The following is a 23,431-nucleotide window of genomic DNA, read 5'->3' as shown; positions in this document are numbered from 1 at the left end:
TGCCCAAGCATTCTCACTGTTGCTAGAAACATCTTTAATTACTCATCTGAAATATAAATTGTCACAATGCATATCGCATTTGCTTTGATGCACTAAAGGAGACCCATATAGAGAAGCAATGCTTCCATACAGGATTACTAACCATGCCCATAGCTGACACAGAAGATATGCACACATGTCACAAAGGCTCAGCTAAAGTTAGGTAGCATTACTACTGAAAGATGGGGGGGGGGGATATTTCTTAGCACATAGCTGCTTGGTCAGGGGTCCTCAGACTAAGGTCCACGGGCCAGATCCAGTCCGCCAGGGTCCTGAGCCCGGCCCACCTGCAAGGCCCGAGGCTCGGAAGCGGCCGGGTGGGAAGAGCTCTGAGGTAAAAGTGTGTGCGTGTAACAAAGCCCTGGTAACACGGTTGCTACCGCTGGCGCCGGCTGCTTGATAATGGCACGCTGCCCCTTGAAGCCGCTGGAGGGTGGGACGGTGGCAAAGGAACCGCTTCCACGCCAGCCCTTACTATCCTCCCTTCCCCTCAGGCCAGCTCTGTGCTCGTGGGAGCAGCACCTCACTGGCTGGTTTCCTCCTTAGCACGTGCGCAGGTCCCATGCAGCAGCCTTGGCAACTTTAAAAGTTAGGGAAGCACCAAAAACACAGGCAACATATGCAAATAGAATTAGCAAGAAGAGAGGCCTGAATCACAACAGATTTTTGTACAAGGGAATCTCTGTGTAAATAGTGGTGGGTTAATCTTTAAAACAAAGCTCTCCAGCCAAACTTCCCCAAGTTTGAAAATAAACTTCAATGCAGAGAAATTCATATGCATGAGGGACAACAACATCAAAAATAACCCAGAAGAAATGAAGTATAGAAGTGAGGTATAGGTAATTTATATTATTACTGATAGCACCTGTTGTGTGTCTGTTCTGGCTATTATTTTGAAACAGTGTTTTTTTGGGGGTTTTTAAAGAATACAGTACATGAAAAAGAGCATGTTTCTGGCACCTCTTTAGTCCTGCCCCCAACAGTGTCTGAGGGACAGTGAACTGGCCCCATTTAAAAAGTTTGAGGACCCCTGGGCTATGTGATTTGTTCTTTGAACAAGCTCCTACATTATTATATAGACACATTTCCAAGGGTGACTAGGGTCAGGAAGCATTGTGCCAGCTTGCTATTGCCAGCCTACTGATGGCACAGCTCCACCCTCCTCCAGGTTGTTGTTGTTTTTTAAAAAATTAGACATCTGGAGAGTGGGATGACACCTTGTGGGCTCAAATTTCAGCGGTGATCTGTGTGACGCCAAAATTCAGCACCCCTACCTCTTGCCTTCCATTTTACATCATAGTTGCAGCACCTCTAAGGCTCTGTGCCTAGTGCAATTGGCCATGTCCCCCTAAATCTGCCTCTGCTGTCTTTTAAAAGGTTGCCTTTTAAAGACTGCTACAGACGCTTGCAAATCTGTGATCACTCACTCTTCTTTTGATTTGCCAAGCACAAGTGTTAAGCCTTAGTGTCTTTTGTCACAGGACTGTGAAAGAGACCAGGAGAAAATAGCTGCAGCTAGGATAATGGAACAAGTTGCCACAGAGAATTTCCACAATGTCAAAACTAGCAAGGACTTTAGCATGTATCTCTCCTGGCTCCTACCAGCAAGAGGGATGCTTTTATTAGGTTGCTCTGGGGGTATATTGTTAGATGGTTTGGAGCTAAGCTAGGATGAAGATGAAACTGCAAACTTTTCATAAAGAGGATCAATTAACTGATTTGTTTCATGTTCAGAGTTAACTACTTACCATATCTGAGACTGGGAAAGTAATCCTCCCCCAAATCAGGTTAAAAATTGGTATTTAGAGAGGAATAGAATTGGATCTCACTACAATACGGAGCATGATTCTTTTATTTGGCATGTATCTACTGTTCATAAAACATTCCTTACTTTTTGCAATTTATGACATGTAGCACCTTTTTGTCTGTGTTTTGGACACACTAAATGCAGACGAGATTCTTTACAGGCGCACATTGTTTTAGGTTATAGAAGAGGATCTCTGTGACTAAAGTGGGTCCAATAAATTGAAATTATAAATTTTAAATTTAATATGTATTTGGCACCATGTAAGGGTAGCCAGTTGTGTAATCTCCAAACTACAGGTGTGGAGTTGATGCTTAGCAGTGAGTTTATAGTTGAGCTGAAATTTGAATTGGGGACATCCAGCCCCATAGCTTGTACTCTGAACCACTATGTCAGAGGTATCTTCCAGATGTTATATCAGCCCCAGTCAACATGGGCAATGATCAGAGGTGATGGAAGCTGCAGTCTGGAACATTCAGATGGTACCACATTAGCTATACCTTCGGCTATACCATTTCTTGTTTATTTTTCAAGACTGTATCATATATAGTGTCTGCCGGGAAAAGAGCTTGAGCATATCAGATTTAGCCCACAAATGGAAAAAGTGGGGCGTGCTTAAAACAAACACACACAAAAAGCTTCACTAAATAGGTGAAAAGAAATTGTGTTGTTAATCCAGTCCAACTAAATACTTGCTTGGGGAAGAAAGATACCTTTAGATATATATGTGCAGACAGGAAGGAAGGAATAGATAAATTGTTTAAAATTGTGTGTCAGTCACATGGAGATCAAATAAATTTGCCATATAAAAACAGATAAAAGAAACTATTATGGTTATCTCATGTTGATCTGAGCACTTAAAAGAGAGATTCCTGCATGTGGAACTTCCATGCACTCAAGACAAATGCAAAAGCTAAATTTTGTTCAGAAGCTTCTAACTGCTTTTTAAATATTTTTGGTTTTGTGTTTCATAGCTACTTTATATAGTATGTATTTGCTTTAAACCAAATAGATTGCTCATGTTAACTATATGTTGCAACATATACCAGCTGCCCATAAGAACCCTAATGGCAGTGTCTCTTAAAAAAGAACAGCTATGGCCTCTAAGAAGTTTATTGTAGCACAAGTTTTCCCGGCAACAGAACTAGACTCTACAGTTAAGAGCCTTTCAGGACAACAGTTTTATTGCGTGAGGAATGTACAGTCCTTATTCATCTGTTGAGGGAAATCCAAATATTATTCTCCAAGTTGGTGCTTCCAGTGAAGGAGAGTGAAAATCTGAAGCAGTTCTTTGGCTAATTATTTCATTGCAGCAATAATAAATTCTAAATAATTTGTTGATAGGAGACTGCAGCGTGTTCCAGTTATTATATATCCAGGTTTGTCTGTTTTCAAGTTAAGCATAATATATATGTGTGTGTGCCTTTTTTGCTAGAAAAATAGGTGCAGGTACTCACCATTAAATTGACTACACCTTAAAAGAAAGGGTTGGAGGATTGTAAAATACAGAAAACATGCAAAATTGAGCTAAAGAGCACGTGATCGCAATAACACTTTTAAGAAATGTCAATCTATACAATACTAGGCCATGAACAGCAACTCACAAGGAAGCCCCTGTTGGAAATTCCCATTCCACCTTTAGTTACAGACATGGAACTGTTGCTTGTCCCATGTGTTTACATTCCAGCACAGTCTGTTGGGAACTTCCCCTTGTGTATATCTTTTGCTTTTTCACTGTCTCTCTGAGAAGGGAAACAACATGTTTTCTTTGTCCTGATTTATGCTTAATAAATCTTTAGCTGTTAGTATGCCTCACCCCTGTTCTGTTTGCGCAGTATGCTCTGCTAATATAGTGTGCTCAAGCTTTTGAAGTCTGAGTCGCTGATTTAGGTCGCACCAGAGATGGGGGGGGGGGATCCTCACGGCTGGAAGGGCATGATCCAGCTGGGGGCTAGCCAGCTGGCATCTTGACCCCGGAAGGATGCCGACAGCCCCAAAGCCCATTTCCACGCTCAGGGAACCTCGCCTGAGCAGAAACTGTTTTTGAGCACGTGTGAAGGGTGCCCTTCCATCACCTTGGAGTCAATTACCACTAACTTGGAGGATGTTCTCCCCCGCCCCGAGGGGAACGACCTGCCCCCCTTCCCCCACGCCTTGCATTTCAGCCATTCCCCCAAGCTTCGCTCTAACGCCACCCGGGCAGAGTCCACGAAGGCCTTTGGCCACAACGCGCCCCTTCGCCTCCAAGTACCCCGAGGACTCTTTGTTGCTCTGTTTGTGTTTGCGCGCGCGCGCGTTTTCCCCTTCCCCCTCCTCCCAGCGGAGCAGCGAAGGAGGGCGCCTCAACTCCGGGAGGTGGGCGGGAAGGGGGGTTAAGCGGCCAGACGGGCTCCGCTGGGGGACTTTCGGCTGCCGGAGGCGGGGAAGGGGCGGCTGCAGCGGACCCGGAAGTGGTTGCGCCCATCGGGGGCGGTGGGAGCGCGCCGTGCGGGTTGGTGGGTGGGGGAAGGAGAGGAAGAGGAGGGGGCGGCGGCGGACGGAGGCTGGACGGCTCCGCGCGGGGACGGCGCGCGAGCCGGGAGGAGGCGCGAAGAAGGAGGCAAGGCGAGAGCAGCGCGGCTCGGGATGCATTCGGACTGCCGGCTGCTGCGCCCGAGACGCGGGGTATGGTGAGCAGCCCGGAGCGCCCGCTCCCCCGGGGGACCCGGCCGGCGCTGGCCTCCCTCCTCCTCCTCCTGTTGCTGCTCAGGCGGGACGCGGCGGCGCAGAAAGGTGCGTGCGGGAGTCCCGTCGGGAGGGGAGGGACCAGAGGAGCAGCCTTCCCGCCTTTCTTGCTTGGCGCCCTCCCAGAAGCCCGCCGGGGGGGGGGAGCATCACCCTTCCTTGCCCCTCACTCTCTCAGGTGCCGTCGCGGGCATTGGGGAGGGAGGGGGCGTCTAGGTGGCCACCGGGCACCCCGCTTTTCCACGTCAGCGGGCTTTCTTCGCCGCCTCCCTGCCCTGAGGGGACTCTGCCCCCCGACCGCGGTCTTGGAAGCTCCCCTCCCAAGCAGGAGAAAAAGGCAGGGCTGCTGCTTGACCTTTTTAACAAGTGCTTAAAGGTGCATGAGAGAGAAAGGTCCACGGGGAAGCCCTCAGGCCCCTGCAAATGGGTCTTTCGTGTTCGTGCAGCTGCTTCTCAGCGGCCTGCACTCCTGGTTTCCAACTTCGCCAAAGGGGCATGCCGCCCCACGCGTGTAACCCACGCCACGCACGACGGGTTGGGGGCAGCGATGATAAAAAAGCTTCCCACCGACGCCACATGTGTGCGTGCAAAGTGCTTTGCGTCCATATGTTGCATGGTGCTGATATCTTCGTGCTGATATCTTCACCGAAATGAAGGAGTGATGTTTGAAATGTGACGATATCTGAAGTCTTTCCCCCGTGCTCGAACCAGCTTTCAGTTGTGTTGACTTGAATGCTGCTCAGAGTATACAGATGGCATTTCCATTGCTAATCTCCGTAGGCCCCATTGGGGAGGGGGCAAGCCAAATAAGATATAAATTCCAAGAAGGCTCAAGACCCAGCCCTTCTCTTTTCAGAAAGTAAAAGGGGAATAGCCTGAGGAATTTTAAGGAGTGATACTTGAAATAACTCCCATTTTCCTCCAGCTTGACATTTTGAGATTATTAAGTAACATAATGAAGAATAGGCAGTGTCTAAGAATGATTTAAAGCTGGTTTTTAATGTGTAGTATCACTTTTGTAAAGCTTTCAGTAAAAAGGATGATGACTTTGGGATAGGAAATCCCTGAAACGTGTGTACGCGCCGCTCTTTAGTTTTCTCTTTCAGTTGCATCTGACTCTTGTTTACAGGCCACAAATGAGAAAATAGAGAATGAAAGCTGAAACCTTGTTACAAAACTGCCATATAATGTGCTAGATGAGGCATTACATTATATGGATATTGTAGGATTGTCGTTTGAATGAGTTCTTATTTTAGAATAAAAGGATAGAAGTTGTTCAGTTCATGAAGCTTCAAGCATTGTAGACTTCAAAACTAGTTAACAGAATTGATGTTAATTCATCTCCCCAGTAGAGCTTCTGGGTTGTGGTGGGAGTTCCTATTACTGTACTATTCTCACTGAGAGAATACCTCTGGAGAACAGTACGTACTCTACACCTTTCCCTTTCCATTCAACTCAAAAAACTCCACAAAATGATCATGAATTCTGTTGTGGTAAACATTGGCTCTGGTGTAGCATATGGCACCCAAGGACAACTCCTAGGATAGTTCTTCCCATAAACAAATACATACTGTCCTGTTGTGCGATTTGCACAATTTGCTTATGTGCAACGAATTAAATATGCATACGGGTACTTACTTATTTAAGGGGTTTTTTCCCTGAAATAATTTCTGATCACTTACTTTTCCCACTCCCTGAAAAAGGTAGCCATTTTGTAGAATGTGCTTGAAATATTCTCAGCCATTTTTTGTGGTTGCCACCATTCTTCTTTCTGCCTACCAGTGTCCTGGAATGATGCTAGCTTGGGGGCATTATGGGACTGCAAAATGGTGGCCAGGCATTCGATACAGTTGTTGATAGTGGGAGGCCCCACCTCCAAGAAATAGAGAAATAACCCTTGAGAATATTCAGAGAAAGGTAATCTTAATTTCTCCACCTGCAAGTAGGATGAAGAATTTTGAGAGGCCATTTTTGCCCAGCTCTGCTTTTCAGCCAGTATTGTTTACAATGGAACTCTACAAAAGAATGCAACATATTAAGGAAATGTTCATGGCACTGTTGTGGGTCCCTGGAATAGTTCAGGTTTTTCAGGCTCTTTGTTCCAGAGGAAGTGGGAAGAAGGAGCTGCAGCTGGAATCAGGGCCTGGCAGGTGGTAAGATGCCAACCTACAGAAGCAGCTTTTTCATTCACCTGCAGTGCCTTCTCATTTGTGGCAGCTGGTGACTTAGGCAGCAGTCCTAGCTCTACCTACCTGGGAGTAAGCCCCATTAAATAAGACTTGCTTCTGTAAAGGCGTGATTAGGATTGTGCTCTTAATTTTGGTTCCAATCTCTTCCCCACAATCTTAAACCCAAATTGATGAAAAACTTGTCTAGTTTTCCTGAAAAGGAGTTTTTGCAGGCTGACCCTAAGCTCATTGCTTGCAAGTAGATCCCACATTTTACTAATTCCCGAGAGAAAGTGCTAGAGGAAGAGGAGATAATGATTGTGATTTGACAAACCTAGTGTATGTTATGCAGTATAAATTTACAAAAAGGAAAATCTACCTTCTTTCTATTCAGTGTAAGAAAATAGACAAAGCTATCAGTCTTTAATGAGTTTGAAAGCATTCATGAACCTTCTGTGAATCTTAACTCTGTAAGTACTTGCTACAGATTGCCTGGCAGATTTTGTGTATTCATATCCATATCTGTTCTCAGCTGTCATGTGCATTCACATTTCTCATTAACAGACACTTCTAGAAAAGCTGTCTGTTAAAAGCTGGAAGCCAAACTGTTTCCTAAACTGTTATAAACAAACATTTAAAAAAAAATAATCACATTTGACAATGTGTGGCAGCTGAATATCAGAATGTGAATATGCACCACAATACAATCTTTATTATTATTGTGAGGCAACCCTTTGTGGAGGAAGGAAAGGTTGTAAATTTGATGTAATAAATGCATAAATAAAATTTCAAAGACCCTTCTTGCTTATAATTATGCAAGTTTGGGGTTGTTGTTGTTTTACTAATGGCCTTGTGGAGTTGGACTGAAAATCCACATTTGAGATGCCATTTAATGTAGTTACAGCTATTTCTCAGTGTACTTCATGACTTGGAAAAAGCTGGTATAATTGCAGTCAAATTCCTCTATGGATCATAGTTGGAACGTCTTCTTTTGAATAGGCATTTAGCTATTGTGAGGATCTGAGGAGTACCTAGTTGTTAAATCTAATACTGACTTGCAAGAACAAAGCAGATACAAAACACATGGCTTTGAAAAATACTTGTGACAGATACACTGTGCAAAACTATGACAATGTGTATTATAGTTTTGCATTTGTGTATGCTTTGTATGTAAGCCCATAATCCAGAGAACACTCAACGAGTCTTCTTAAACTTTATTTTAGTTTTTATTTTGTAATGCAACATTTCTACACATTTGGGACTTTTATGTTTTGCTTTTAATGTGCAATATGTAATATTTCATATTTTTTAAATAATATGTCTCATATATATATATATATATATATATATATATATATATATATATATATATATTAAAAAAATCAGTGACTTGTTCTTGCTGCATTACACAATGACAGATATTTGAGTTTTGCCATGGAAGTGGATTGTGATTGGGACATATGCTCTCTTTCCCCCACTATATCCAATTAAGTTTCCGAACTATTTTATGCTTAAAACAAAAAGGAGCCCAAAAAAGGATCTCTCCAAGTTGGGAGAACTGGTAGTAAAATGGCAAATTACTTAATAAGTGTAAGGAGAAGTACACTGAGACAATTTTCTTCCCAATTTCACATATAAGTGAATGGGTTGTGAAACAGCGATGACGGATTAGGAGTGAGACTTTGGGTTAGTAGTGGATAGCTCAAGTGATGATGTCTAGTCAGTGTGTGGCAGCTGTGAAAAAGGCAAATTCCAGGGAATATTAGGACGGGTTGGAAACAAAACTGCCAGTACAGTGGTACCTTGGTTCTCAAACACCTTGGAACCTTGATTGATTGTGTGACTGCAGTACATTGTTTATTGCTTTCATTTTATGGATCAATGGTCTTGTTAGATAGTAAAATTCATGTTAAATTGCTGTTTTAAAAGTCTGGAGCGGATTAATCCATTTTGCATTACTTTCTGTGGGAAAGCGTGCCTTGGTTTTGGAACGCTTTGGTTTTGGAAAGGACTTGCAGAACGGATTAAGTTTGAGAACCAAGGTACCACTGTATCATAGTGCCATGATACCGTGTGACAGCACTTTAAATACTGTGTATGGTTCTGGTCACCTCAAAAAGGATAAAATCCATGATGGCTATGCTCTACCTCCAATAAAGTGGCATGCCTCGTGTTATACCAGTTACTTGGAACTGCAAGTGGGAAGAATGCTGTTGCGTTTGGGTCCTGCTTGCAGATTTTCTATGGGCACCTGGATGCTGGACTTAGATCACCTTTTGGGCTTTCTTATGTTCTTCTGAATATACTCAGGTCTGCCACCTTTCCCCAATATTTCACCACAAGAGCACAGCTTTACTTGACATTTTTTGTAGATATAAGATTTTTATTTTTTTAACTCCCATAAAGTTTTAATAGAGCATTTCCAGATCTAGTCTGATTCCATTTTTCAAAAACATCCTTTTTTTAAAAAAGGTAATACAGATTCAGATTTGTTTCTGTTTATAATCACTTATTTAAATATGCTGGAAGCTTCCCTGAAGCGCATTCATAGACCATCATTGGTTCAACCCTATATTAACTCCAGGAACGTTCCAGTTTTTGTTGATGCAGAAGCTTTATGGGAAACTGCAAAATCTGTGCTCCATCCTTAGATATTGGTTAGAAGATCATCTGAAAAAAATAATCCACTTCGTGCATTTTTCTCCAGTCAATAGTAGTCTGGTTTGAACCCTTATGTAAGTTGGGTGAGCAGAGGATGCAAGCGTTCCACGGGTTTCAAGCCAAGATCAGCCATTGTAAAACCAGATGGGTCTTGGCCATCTGTATTGCTCTTCAAAATATCCCACAGCTATTGCTGCACTTGCATATCTTGGGGCGCCTCTTAATTCATGCCAGCTGATATGACAGATGGATACCAGATATTGGTTTGAACTTCAAACTGAACTTCTGAACTATCACCAGGGACAGGCCGAAATGCCTTTGCCAGGAAGGTGAAGCAGCTCTATATTGTGGGTGCGTTCACTGGGGTGGTTTTCACCATAGTTTGCTGTGTAGATATGCCTCAGTGAACTTGAGGAATATACCAGGCCCCTTTCCCTCGCCCGCCCAGTTGGGCTATGGACTTCTGCAGTGCTTCCACTGGTGCTCACTGGATGAGTACCAAAGCAAAACTTGCCTTAGTTTTACATGCAGGCAAAGAATCCTGGTTGAAATAAAAGGCAAATGGTTAATTGCTAAACAAGTCAACTTCAAACCATGGATTTTACAAAGCTAGCTTGTTTAAACGTTGTCTGCACCCTGCATTGGGCAGTATGCCTCTGCCATCTTGTCCCCTCCTAAATTGAAAATTATATAGAGTATCTGTCAAGTGTCAACAATGAGATTTAAATCTTATTTTGCTAAAACTTTGATGTGTCTGGTTCAATATTTAAAGGGGTACTCAAGTAATGAATGGCAAGAAACATGATTCTGGTGACTAGCAAGGAAAGCCTCTAGCTTACCCTGCCACAGAAGTAGCACATTTTAAAAAACCAGCCAGCAATAAAGCAATAAATTATTCGTGTTATTATTACCCACCTTGCACTAGCAGATCGCCAGGGGCATCATAACAATTTAAAATTGAGAAATTAAAAATAGTTAAAACAAATTGCAATCACAGGAATATGCATTTTTCAAAATGCTGCCCGGGAGACCTAATATGGCACCAAAGCTAATATGGTACCAATCCAGTATGGTTTTAATAAATGGTTGAAAGCAGAGTGTGTCCTAAGTTATGAGAAAAGCCTCCTGCTCCTTAGAATTTGATTGTCCTCAAGGAGGTTCAGAAACAGGAACTGATAACTTAATGTGTCGTGAACCATAGGCTAAAACAGACAAGCTGCATAGTATATCTGCAGTACTGTACACAGTAAATAAGCAAAACTATTGCCAGTGTTCAAAATATGGCCACGTGTATTACCCTAGCAACAAAAAATATTTTGTGAAAGGGTTTCTAATGCTTTGCCACCATTGCCATGCAGCAAATAACTTTTGCCTTGCAATCTTCTGGTCTGTTGTCTTCATTGATTAGAGTAAGATAGAGAAGAAGCTTTTTCTCCCACCTGTATGTGGGAAGTAATACCGTCTGCATGCTTGCTCATGGTGTGTTTCTAGTTGTTAGGATCCATATAACAGGCGCCTTGTTTTCAGGGATTGCACTGAGAGCACCTTTTCCTTATTTGGTAATGAGCACAAAGGGGATTTCAACTTTGAGTCACAGTGCAACTCGGTTCACTCTCAGTCAGCAAGGTATCCTCAATGGGAACTTTAAAGAATTTGTGTTTGCATTGCTATGTGGAAAAAAACACAAGTGAGTGTTCATGAGAACTGTGGTACTCTGTAGTTTAAAACCGGCCAATAAATAACAGAAAAAAATCATGATATTAGCAAATCTTGAATAATTTGTGGGAGAGTATTTTGCATCTTGCTGGAAGCTTGCTAGTTAAGAGCTCGCCATCTCTATGGCTGAATGTATCTCCTAAAGACAGTGAGGTTTCTTTTCTGTAACTATCAATCAAGAGTGTAACTCACCTGGTCCAGCGTTCTGTTCTCATAGGGGCCAATTAGATGGCTGTGGGAAGCCTGCAAACAGGGCTTGATTGGAACAGGCTTGTGAGTTGCAGCTTCTGGAATACACAGGCATATTGACTTTGTCAGTGGAGATAAAACATGCCAACACGGCTAGTAGGCACTATTAATCTCATCCTCTGTGAATTTGTCCGATCCTCTTATAAAGCCAGCCAAATTGGTTTTTACTACAATAGGTTGGTTGGCATTTAGAGATTTAGGATTGATGTGGAAGCATATGTCCAGCACTGCCTTATAGGGTCATATGTGAAACTTGTTCTTTAGTCTTTGCTAGCATCACGTTAAGGTTACCATATGTTGTGTGATTAAGTGAGCAGTCATATTCACAAAGGCTAATTACAGTCAAGTAATCTTTTTCTATCTAGTGAGCTCTCTGGCATCAGAACGTTAACTTCTCATATCAAACTATATTGGCATGAAATGCATAAGTTACTAGGAATGCAGACCCTTTTAATGAAATAATTCGTAGCAAATCATGTTTCTTTTCTTCTGCCTGCTCTGCTCCCTGCCAGCATGAACAACAAAACTATGCAGGGAAGCCATCTCAGAATAAATCAATCAATACAAGCATTTGGTTTTTCCCAAGAAGGTTAAAGGGAGCCTTTTAAAGCACTGGCTAGCTTTCTTGTCAGAATACTGTCAATGGTATATTATGCTCTTATACTTGATAGATTATTTAGTCATGAGGGTTTAACGTTTCCATTGCCATGAAATTGACACAGGGTTCTTTAAGGGTGGCAGATTCAACACTTGCTGATTCGTGACATAAACATGACATAAACATCTTCTCAGAAAGTAGTTTGAACTGCAGAAAACTTCCTTTTGACAATTACAGTATATGCCGTATCTTTTACTATGTGAAGTGAATAGTATTTGGGAATAGGAGGATAGAGTATAGATACTGCATATAGAACTAAGTTTTCCAATGTGTTTCTTCAGCCCCACATTTGAGAGCATATGCAGAAGCCCAAATGTATGGAGGTTAAAAACAAAGGAACCCCATCTTTTTGGCAGGCAGTGTTCCTGAGCATGTCCCATAGGGTAATGTAAGCACTTTTCCATCTAGTCTTTCCAGCTCATAACAGAGGTGTTTGGTAGCCATTCTGAAGCATTCCCCTTGCCAGGTCCTGCTTGAAACAGGTTGGTTTCAGGGGAAATGGTATAGCACTATGTTCTGGTTAAAGAAATAAAGTCAGCTGCAAAATATGCTCAGATAGCAACAAACCCCCACAAAATAGACCATTACACAGATTAAATGTTTTCAGTTACATCTTGAAGCAAAAGAGAAAGAACATCTTAGCACCTGCCCCCACCCCGCCTCCCAAAAAGAATCTGGATGCGGGAGAAAAATCCAAGGGTCATGGCTACAAAACCCTGCCTGGGTCTTTGCCAATCTAAACTCCAAAGAAGAGGAACCCCAAGCAGTACTCCATATAAAAAATCTTGTATGCGGAAAGACATTCCCTCAGCTTAGCTGAGTCCAGGCAATATAAAAGGGTCACCGGCGTTCATTGCATTTTTTAGTGGAGGTCTAAAAGGAACGTGACAACCTCTTGTTTCGTAAGGATGCCTTTTATAATCTCTTCCACAACCCACCCTGCCTCCCTCTGCAGGCCCCAACCAGTCAGATGTCTGATATGTGGTTGTTTAAATTTCCACATTAATTTTGTTGACGTTCAAGAGTAAAAGACTCTGAAAGCGACTCAGGGAAAAACAGCAACTGGATTGCCTCGGGTTCCCCTGGTTTGGTTCCTGTCCCAACTTAAGCACTAAGCAGTTTATGAAACATTTAAACAAACAAACAAAGGCAGGCTGGACCTATTTAAAACAAGCTCATCCATGATATGTCTAGCCAACTGATTACTGCTAGTTGATCTTCATGAGTGACCATTATTAACCCAACTCTGGATCACAAAGGTTTCACTGGGTGTTGCTGCCATCTCTGCTATAGGGATAGGCCTTCAAATGGTTTGTTTGTCCTGTTCAATGGGATTCAGCATAGTTTGCCACCCACTTGTAGTTTAACTGACTTACCAACCGCTTACCCACCAGACAGCTGGCAGAGGGCATTTTTCCAGACCCACACATGCAGTACCAGATTCATTGTGGTGAGTCTTAGAGCCCTTAAGATACTGACAGAGCCCCCTCATTGCCACAACAGCTGTGAAGTTACCTGAGTATTTATTAATTGCATGAGGAAGTTTATATTAAAGGGGGAGAAGGAATATGTATTATTATGTATTATTTAAACTTGGACTTCTGAATTGCCTTTTTTAAAAGAAGAAGAATACTTGTCCTCCTCAGGGTGCTTTTATACCCTGAGGGTAACGCTAGAATACTTGCATATCTGTTTACTAATTTATATTCCCTTGTGCAGAATTTATACATGAAAAATAAGAAGCCTAGAGCCAGTGCAGAAATAAGGCACTGAACTCTGAAATGCTACTATGCAGCACAATTCTATGTATGTTTGCTCTTGTATGGCAAGCTACTGTGTTCAGTGGGGCTTGCTCCTGGGTGAGTTTGCACAGAGTTGCAGCTTTGACACTGGTACTGAGATGTGGGTTCGAATCCCGTTCTTGATTTAAAAGTAGCATATGCATGAGAAAGCCACACTACAGGTCAATCTTTGTTTTTGTAGGTGATGGGTGTGGACATACCGTTTTAGGTCCTGAAAGTGGGACTTTTACATCTATTAACTACCCACACGCCTATCCCAACAGCACTGTGTGTGAATGGGAGATTCGAGTAAAGCCTGAGCAGAGAGTGCAGCTCAAATTTGGGGATTTCGATATTGACGATTCAGATTCTTGCCATTTTAATTACGTGAGAGTTTATAATGGAATTGGACCCACAAGGACAGAAATAGGTAAGAACTTCTTCTTGTTATGCTGTTCGAAACAGGGGGGAAATACTCCTTTATGGTTTGTTTGTATTTAGTAAAAACATGTCTGAATTATTTGCACGATCCATTCTTGAGAAGAAATTTAATTTGATTCTAATGATTATTATTTTTTTAGTTATAATCAGTATTGGACAATTTCTTACTCTGGGTTTGTTTAAATCAGAGCCATTTTACACATTATGGAGGAAAACCTGCAGAGGTGAGCTCTCAAGAGGGAGTTTGGCCAGTCACAGGTGTCCCTGGATAGTTGGGCCCTCCAGATGTTGCTGGAGTACAATTCATATCTTGCTTGGTGGGGCTGATCAAGTCCAGTAATATTTGGACAACACTAGGTTTGCCAGCCCTTCTGTAAAGCATGAGCGTGGCAGACTTGAGCTTGCAAACACAAGCATTATGACAGCGTATCTCCAAACATAAGTTTAACACCTATGCTTTACATTTTTAGATGTATGTGTAAGATGTTTTTTGTACAACTAAAAGAGAAGTGTGTGGACTGGCCTTTCAGGAGAGATATGCTCATCATTAATTTCTCAGGGTTAAGGCGTTCAAATGATCAGGAAGAGGATAAAGGAACATAGGAAACAGGAAGTTGCCTTATACTGACTCAGCTCATTGTTCCATCAATTTCTAAATCATCACCACTGATTGGCAGCAGCTCTCCACAGTTTCAGATGGGAATCTTTCCAATCCCTATCTAAAAACACCAGGGATTGAACCACATACTCTACAAATGAGCTGTGGTGCTAGAACTTTCAAACAGGAGCTTGAAGGAATCTTATAATGGCAAACATTTGTTTTCCAACTTCTTTTTTGGTCGAAGGATCCTGGTCTTCTAAATTTTAATGTGCACTGCATAGAGAAATGTATCCTTTTTAATTGTATCTGGCATTATTTTGTTCTGTGCCAAAACGCAGCTGTGTCTAAGTGGTGATAAAGTTACCTGGCTTTTGGGAGAGAAAGATGGTGATGGTTCTCTGATTGGGGATTGAGAAGCACAGACATTATATGCAGGGCAAAGGAAGTCACTCCCCAAACTGCATTTTTGTAAGATTTTAAAACGTATTCTTTCTCTTGTAAATTTGTCAATATGATGGTAAATCTGACATATATGAAGTGGCAGTAATATCCTGTGGTTTTTATTACTTTTGTATCTCTGACTGTGAAACGTTTAATAAACCTTTAGTCTGTGCTCGGAACGTCTTTGTATGCTGCCAAAAAAAGGGAGGGGAGAGTGGAATAAAGACTTAAAATGTCATTGATACCAACAGAGCTGACATTTTCTCTGTTGATTTTTTTTTATAAAAAAAAATCTGTTGCACTGTTTTTCTTCCTTCTAAACCCATGACCTAGATACTACTTCTGATGGTGTATTTTTAGACAGAAGATTGAATGTGGTTGCACGACATCTGTAACGTGAAGGCTTTTATCAAGCTTGGTGACTCTTCTACTTAGATATTGCATGAAAACTTAGACTTGCTGTGAGCTAAGCTCACTCGTAAAAAAGGGAAGAAAACACGAGGTCCTTAAATGGCAAGGAACGTCCAGTCCTGATTAGGGCTTAAACACTTTTACAAGTTGAGTTCACTGGCCCAAATAAATTATCTACTTTTGTTCCCTTTACCTCTCAGCTGTTCCCAGCTAGTGTGGCTGCATAAGATATTGAGCAGTGTGTGTGTCTTGCTCTGCTGAGAGAGAGCTTTTTGGAAAAAAATAATGGTAAGGTTAAAACAGGCAGCCACTCCCCCCCCCTTGAACTTCCAGTGTAAGTTTTGAATATTAGAAATAAGAGTCAGTGGAAGTACGTTGACTGCAGATAATGGGCTGGTGGAGGATTTAAACTTTTAAGTAGATGTAGCATATATTGTGGTGTAAGAGCGTTAGCATTTGAATGAAGTATTGAAGCCAACTCTGTTGATGCTGGGAACTTTTTAAAAAAAGGAAACTCCAGAGTGACTGGTTCTTCAGAACAGCTCCACAATCCATGCCAACCCCTTTCACTTGCACAAATAGTTTTAACACTACAGTCCTATTAATGCTTAACAGGGAATAAGTCCCATTGAACTCAGTGGGTATTCCTTCTGAGTAACAATGCATAGGAAACAATGTAAAATTATTGGTGTACATGTATTTGGCAAAGAGACTGGATAGTAATTATTTGGATACTTGGTAGCAGTTGTAGAGATGGTGAAGTGTACTAAAATTGCTCTGCACCATGCCTTCAGTATTCCTTAATAATTGTGTCCTGGTTTCATCTCAGAATTGGAGGTTGTAGCCAGTGCTGTGTTCGCATGAGCAGAACAGATCTGCTTGTGAAACAGGATTTCACATTCCTCCCCTTTGCAAGATGATAAGAAATTCTGCTCTAAAGGGCCAGGGAACCTCTTAAGAAAGGCACATAGAGGGTGGAAAGGAAGAAGTCCTACTGTACAAGTAGAATTCATTTCCTTCAGCATCAGATGCCACCCTGATAATTTGTGTTTTTGGAGATTTAGGATATGGGTTTAGTCTCAAACAAACCCTAGCTTTGGGATTTCTGAATGCCTTGAAACTATGGGGATGATAAGAAATTCGTTGAGCTGTCAAAGACGTTCTGAATGTGCAAATCCATACTAAATCGATAAATGCTTATTAACTGTCTTCCTCCTGCTCCTTGCAGGAAAATACTGTGGTTTAGGCTTACAGATGGAGAATTTAAATGAATCAAAGGGTAATGAAGTTACAGTACAATTCATGAGTGGCATACACTTCTATGGACATGGGTTTCTCGCATCCTATTCAACCACTGACAAAACAGGTATTTATATGTTTCTTACCTAGTGCTATGTAAGCACTCCACACAACTAAGTGTGCTTTCTTACCGCATGTAATTCATTCTTACTTTTCTGTTACCCAATTACTGATAAATTATTCAAAGTGAATTAAGCATGGATGGTTACAAAACCACGTCTAGACAGAGTAAGATGCATAATAACTTGGTTTATATGGTGCAGAACAATATGGGATTCAAATAAAGTTTATAAATGGCCCACTCATAAAACATCAAGGCAGTATACTGTAATGCATACAGACACAATTGAATATAAAAAAACTTAAAACAATGCAAAATACGAAAGAGCTGGGGTTTTTTGAAAGTGGACAAAGTCCCTGGGGTTCCTAACAGATAGCAACTATTGCATTGCAGCTACATCAGTTTTTGCCTATTCTCTTCCATTTCTGCAATCCCATCTATCGCTTGTATGTGAGTATGTTCCATTGTGTTCAATGGGACTTACTTCAAGTAAAGATGCATAGGATTGATCTGTGAGACTACAGTGCTCCCTCCCCTTTGTTGCTTTGTTTGGGCTGGTTTCAGTATGGGATAGATGTGGGTAATGATTATAATATGAACTGCAGTGGTGCCCCATTTGTGTATTTCCCTCCCCCCTCATAAAGACCCACCGTGCACAAGCAATGCTTGGAGGTGTCAGTGGGGGCTATTCTTATTCTCTCAGGCTTTTTAAACACATTTGACTTTTTTGTGAGCTACCCTGGAATTTCTGCTGAAGGGTAGTATATTCTTTCAAACTATTTAAGCATGCTTTCGTTTCACTTGATTAATTTAATGTTTGCCACATTCACTCCAGGATTTTCCCCGAGCCTTTAAAATGAATACTTTCATAATCCGATACATCTTGTTAGCTCTCTAGCTAATTATAAATGTGCAATTCTCTACTATGCTGCTAAAGAACTATTTCATGTTGATGTATTATCAGACTGCAGCAAGTGCCTCATACTACATTGAATTGCAGATGAGTTGATTCAGGGAGATCAATTTTACTTCAAACTTTTCATCCCTTAATTATAGACATCCTGCTTTTTGAAAAACAATCTCTTCACTGTGTTTTTATTTCTAGATTTAATAACGTGTTTAGACACTGCAAGTCAGTTTTCTGAACCAGAGTTCAGGTAAGAATTGGTCTCTTTTTAATACTTTGATAATAATTTGATAATAATTCTTGATCTATAACACATCCCCAGTTCAACCCAATATTCAATGAATTTAACCCCAATTAATTTCCTACCCTGATTCTTCTCCATGTCAGTTTCTCCAGTTCATTTTACTTAATTAATCCAGAGGTCTTGGGAGAAGGCAGCAATTGAAGGAGTGTTCTATACCTCACCTAGCTACTTCTGTGAGGGACGTCCTCTCCCTGCAGTCATAATCCCAAGTACCTGGTTGTCTCCAGAACAAATGCCCTGAGCCCAGGTTAGAATTGACACAGCCCATATTGGCCTGAACTCACAGAGGATGGACATTCCACACCCAGGAAGGGTGCACTTGGGCACTATGTACTGTCATCTGCAGGGGCCATTTGAAGCTCCAATACATGCAGTGGGACTTAATTTTAAAAATTTAAGTAAAAATAGATCACCACCTGTCTTCTTTGTACATTTGGAACCAGACCTACAGAAAAGCAGACACTGGCCCAGACAGTATTATTTATTGAAATACCAGGCTGTCCATTAAGAAGGCGGACTCCTAGTCACCATAGAAATTATGGCATATGTTTTCAATGCTTGTGATCCATTATTTTGGAGTATTAGTACATGGACTAACCCTTAAAATGTGGTAGATTGCATTAGGTCTCATAATGATCGGTTTTCAAGGTCTGAAGTGTGTCCACCTAGAAATTAATATGTATTCCCCCCCCATATAATTTGTGCTTACATACAGTTGAGTAAGTCTTTATTTCTTGTACCTAAAAATGTTTGTAATCTCTCATGCCAGTAATCTTAACAAGGCACGGCATCTTCAGCAGTACAATATTATGCATGGTGTAGCAATATCCCCGTCTCCTTCCCCCACAACATCCTTAAATCACTAGACTTGTGTAGATGGATCCCTAAACTTGCTCAGTTAACTTTCCTGATTAAATTTTGCAGCTTGGCAGTTTTCACTTGCTGTGCAGACCTGGATGTAATTACTTTGTAAATTCCACTGAAGTAATGGGATTTATTTAGAGTTCCAGGATTTAAGCATAAGGTACACTAAGCCAATTCACAATAAGGCACTATAGAGGCATTTAAGTGTACATGCACACCCACAAGGATTTGTGCAGATTTGATGTGTTTAGTATATATAAAAAAATAGAATAAAAATGCATTACCCAATTTTTATAGAGCCAGATTCTTCCTTAAGTCTACTTAAAATATAAACCCCACAACACTTTTAGCTACATACTCATTTTTTGCTATGAAAGTCTTCTCTTGGGCATGTGATTTTTCTGACTCTGGCAGATATTAAGTATTTTGGCATGCTTTTGTGAAGTAGTAGTATGTTTGACATGCCACTTCATAAGGAAGGAAGTCCACCACACAGGCTATTAAAAATTCCAGTTTTGTACTCGAAGGCAGTTTGCAGATCTTACTTTTATATTCCTGTTTCTTACAGTAAATATTGCCCAGCTGGATGTGTGCTTCCTTTTACCGATGTTTTTGGGACTGTTCCTCACGGCTACAGAGATGTAAGTAAACTTCAGAATGGTTGTTTGTACTTTTAATTAGGTATTCAACTGTGGTTTTCAGCTTATGGCTTTGTAATATGTCAGGGGTGAGCAAACTTTTTCAGCAGGGGGCTGGTCCACTGTCCCTCAGACCTTGTGGGGGGCTGGGCTATATATTTTTTTGGGGGGAATGAACGAATTCCTGTGCCCCACAAATAACCCAAAGATGCATTTGAAATAAAAACACACATCCAACTCGTAAAAACACACTGATTCCCAGACCGTCCGCAGGCCGGATTTAGAAGGCGATTGGGCTGGATCCGGCCCCTGGGCCTTAGTTTGCCTACCCATGTACAGTGGTACCTCGGGTTACAAACGCTTCAGGTTACAGATGCTTCAGGTTACAGACTCCGCTAACCCAGAAATAGTACCTCAGGTTAAGAACTTTACTTCAGGATGAGAACAGAAATTGTGTGGCGGCGGCAGCGGGAGGCACCATTAGCTAAAGTGGTACCTCAGGTTAAGAACAGTTTCAGGTTAAAACGGACCTCCAAAACGAATTAAGTTCTTAACCCGAGGTACCACTGTAATATGTTAAGCACTCAAGGCACATTGCTGTAGATAGGTTTTCAGTGACAATATCTCTTAACCAAGGCTAGCTAACTTTGGCCCTCCAAATGCCTCAGCTGGCATGATCAATCCTCAGGGATGGCTGGAGTTTTAGTCCAGCAACATCCGGAATGCTACAAGTTAGCCATTTCTGTTCTGGTACAGAATTATATCTGGATTGAGTGGGAGAGTTTGCGTGCTTAGAATTTTGCAAAAGAAAGTTTAATACGTACCAGATAGTTAGCAGTAGCTTCTTTAGCCTACTGAAAACTGTTGAAGTGCTATCAGATAGTAAGTAATCTATCTTCTCTCCTAAGTCTTCCTCCATTTGCATGGCTGGGGTGCATGCAGGAGTGGTGTCCAACGTCCTAGGAGGTCAGATCAATGTCGTAATCAGCAAAGGCATTCCATACTATGAAGGTTCTCTGGCTAACAATGTCACTTCAAAAGCGTAAGTCGATATGTTTGCTTTTCATTTGCTACTTCTCTGTATTGTTAAAACATCATTGCAGGTAAACACTTAGTTCTGAAATATGAAGGCTAAGTTCAGGCAAGGATATCAGTTAAATTATTATGCTGCAGTGCTCCTGTAGTGTTATTAGATAGTTTGGCCTATAAGTAATGAAGCATTGCTCTTGCAAAGTTGTGAAAATATCTCTTTTTAAAGCAGTTTTCCATAACATTGTTTGTTCATGAAATTCCTTCTCTTTCTTGCTGATTATCATGAATGCAGCATGTTCATAGCCAACTTTTGTTGTCATTCCTTTTCTTTAACTCTTAAAATATGAGATGGGCAGTATTTAAAAAGCCTTCACACACTCCATAAAGATTTTCGATGGAAATATAGATGGACCATTTTATCCACTGTCCATATTTCTTGCAAGTCATGCATTAAGATTTAGTGTGGTATATTATTATTATTATTATTATTATTATTATTATTATTATTATTATTATTACTACTACTCAGGGTGAATACAATATTGCATGACTTCTCCTGAATATCCACATTTTCCAAATGCCAATCTGGATGTCCAGTTGTGCGATTTGGCTTTTTCTTATTTTATCTTGGAAATTTTGTTCCCAAACCGTCAGTTCATTTAGCTCAATATTGGCTGGTAGACTGTCCTCAGGTTTTTGGGCAGGATTCTTCCCAACTAGAGATGACGAGGATACAAGGCAGATGCTTTATCACTGAGCTATGAGTCTTTCCCAGGGTGAAGTCTTTTAGATCAATTTTTTGCGCAGCTTTTATCCCATAGATATTAGAATAGCGTGCCAAGAGTAGTGAGTTTACTGCTATATTACAGAAACACCTCACCCTTGAATGATGTTGTAATAGAACACACGCACAGAGAAAAATTAAGGGGAAATGTTACATTTTGTTGGAACTAAAGATGTAGTTTTGTGGTGTCTTTGGTTTGTTTTTTACACAGAGGAGCACTGTCTTCAGGTCTCTTCACTTTCAAAACTAGTGGTAAGCCTTTCTTCTCTATATTGCCCCTTTGTGTTTAATGGGATCTATACTCTTATCTAGCCTGGTATCTCTTTGATCCCTTGCCAACATAAACTCGTGGCTAAATGGAGATCTTCCAACTTTGGTCTTGAACTATCTCGCCTTCCTTCTCAGTTATTGAAGGAGATAATCATTCCCACTCTCCTACATCCCCTTCCTTGAAGTGATCTGTGAAGTTTTTCATTCTGTTTCAGAATCAAATATGCTTATTATTAGATAAATGTTTGTATCGTGCCCTTCCGGTGCTTACCACTTAGGGCTGCTAACAATTAAAACCAACCATTTTAAAAAATGATACTATAAAAGCAGTGGTGCTACAGATAAAAACCGTGACACTCCCTCCCCACTCAGATATATTTGGCATCAAGTCTTTCTAATACCAACTGAAGAAGACCCACTCTCTCACCCAGGCTTTTGGCTGAATCAATATTGTTGCACTTTGTAAACAGCTATTTTAACTCTTGTGTTTTTGCACTCACCTGTTTTTACCGTTTTCTTGTTTAAATTTGTTGTGTGTTACCTGCTGTACCCTGCTTTGAGATTATTTTATAATGAAAAGTAGGTCACAAATTTTATGAATATATATATATATATATATATATATATATATATATATATATACACACAAGCATCAAGTAGAGGTTTATCTCTACGTTAGAACAAATGCATGGCAAAATTGAAAGGTTTCTGCCATAGAACTAAACACCAAAATGGAGGTTTCACTAAACATCCCAGAGCAAAGTGTTTTGCAATTTAGATGTGGACGGAGGGGAGATCCAAAATTGTGCTACTTTTTTTTAAATGTTGTTAAAGTCCATGTTTTCCTTAAAGTAGCGATAAACACCTCTTGTTGGAATGATTGTCTGCAAAGATAGGCCTTTGCGATGAGAGATAATCAACTTACTTGCATTTCAATATATGTTGTTTAAATAGTACAAGGTTCATTGTGATCTAGGTCCTGTTCTGTCTTTAGGCCTTGGGAAGGGTTTAAGTATTTATTGTGTTATAAAAGTTGCACCATCTCTTGGACGCTTTGTATGTTTAGGTTGCTACGGGACACTGGGAATGGAGTCTGGAGTCATTGCTGATTCGCAGATTAATGCATCGTCATTTCTAGAATGGCCTGAGCAAGTGGGGCAGCCCAGCACCTGGAGGCCAGAAAGAGCCAGGTTGAAAAGGCCTGGACACTCTTGGGCAGCTTTTACCAATGATGAGTATCAGTGGTTGCAAATAGACCTAAACAAAGAGCAACGCATAACAGGTAAGCACACCTGTGTTCATTCTTCAAAGGACAAGAGTCCTTTTAGGACAAGTCCTCTCCTAGCAGTAAACACCCCAATGCCAATGCCTAGAGGTGGATTTAGGGCAACACGATTTGCCCCCCCCCCCCCGGGTGCAGGGGTGAAGGGAGTTCCTTCCCACCTCCTTCCTTCCCAAAGCTGGGCAAGTGAGGCACTGGGCTTTGGGAAGGAGTTTGTGAGGCTGTGTCTGAGTCCTAGAGGTCACCTGCCTCGTTCTCAAAGCCTAGTTAGTGTTTTCCCAGCTTTGGGAAGGAGG

General features: G+C 41.2%; 1 protein-coding gene across 4 annotated transcripts in view; it reads left to right on the top strand.

The window, feature by feature from the left end:
- Positions 1 to 803: 803 nt before the first annotated feature.
- DCBLD2 (discoidin, CUB and LCCL domain containing 2) overlaps positions 804 to 23,431 on the top strand; it is a 36,394-nt gene continuing 13,766 nt past the window's right edge. The window contains exons 1-8 of one of the 4 annotated variants that reach the window (XM_081908466.1): positions 804 to 867; positions 14,003 to 14,230; positions 16,923 to 17,060; positions 18,160 to 18,211; positions 19,698 to 19,770; positions 20,676 to 20,809; positions 21,795 to 21,835; positions 22,920 to 23,135. In XM_081908466.1, the coding sequence (XP_081764592.1) occupies positions 819 to 867; positions 14,003 to 14,230; positions 16,923 to 17,060; positions 18,160 to 18,211; positions 19,698 to 19,770; positions 20,676 to 20,809; positions 21,795 to 21,835; positions 22,920 to 23,135 (931 nt within the window). In that variant the 5' untranslated portion in view covers positions 804 to 818. Of the gene's footprint in view, positions 868 to 4,078; positions 4,616 to 13,432; positions 13,470 to 14,002; positions 14,231 to 16,922; positions 17,061 to 18,159; positions 18,212 to 19,697; positions 19,771 to 20,675; positions 20,810 to 21,794; positions 21,836 to 22,919; positions 23,136 to 23,431 lie in introns of those variants that run through there. The other 3 variants (XM_081908468.1, XM_081908465.1, XM_081908467.1) reach the window with 3 other exon arrangements.

This window comes from Podarcis melisellensis (assembly GCF_964234715.1).
Source record: "Podarcis melisellensis genome assembly, chromosome: 4".
Classification (NCBI taxonomy): domain Eukaryota; kingdom Metazoa; phylum Chordata; class Lepidosauria; order Squamata; family Lacertidae; genus Podarcis; species Podarcis melisellensis.
Note: the sequence above shows the minus strand (reverse complement) of the source record. Positions and strands in the feature narration are given on the sequence as shown.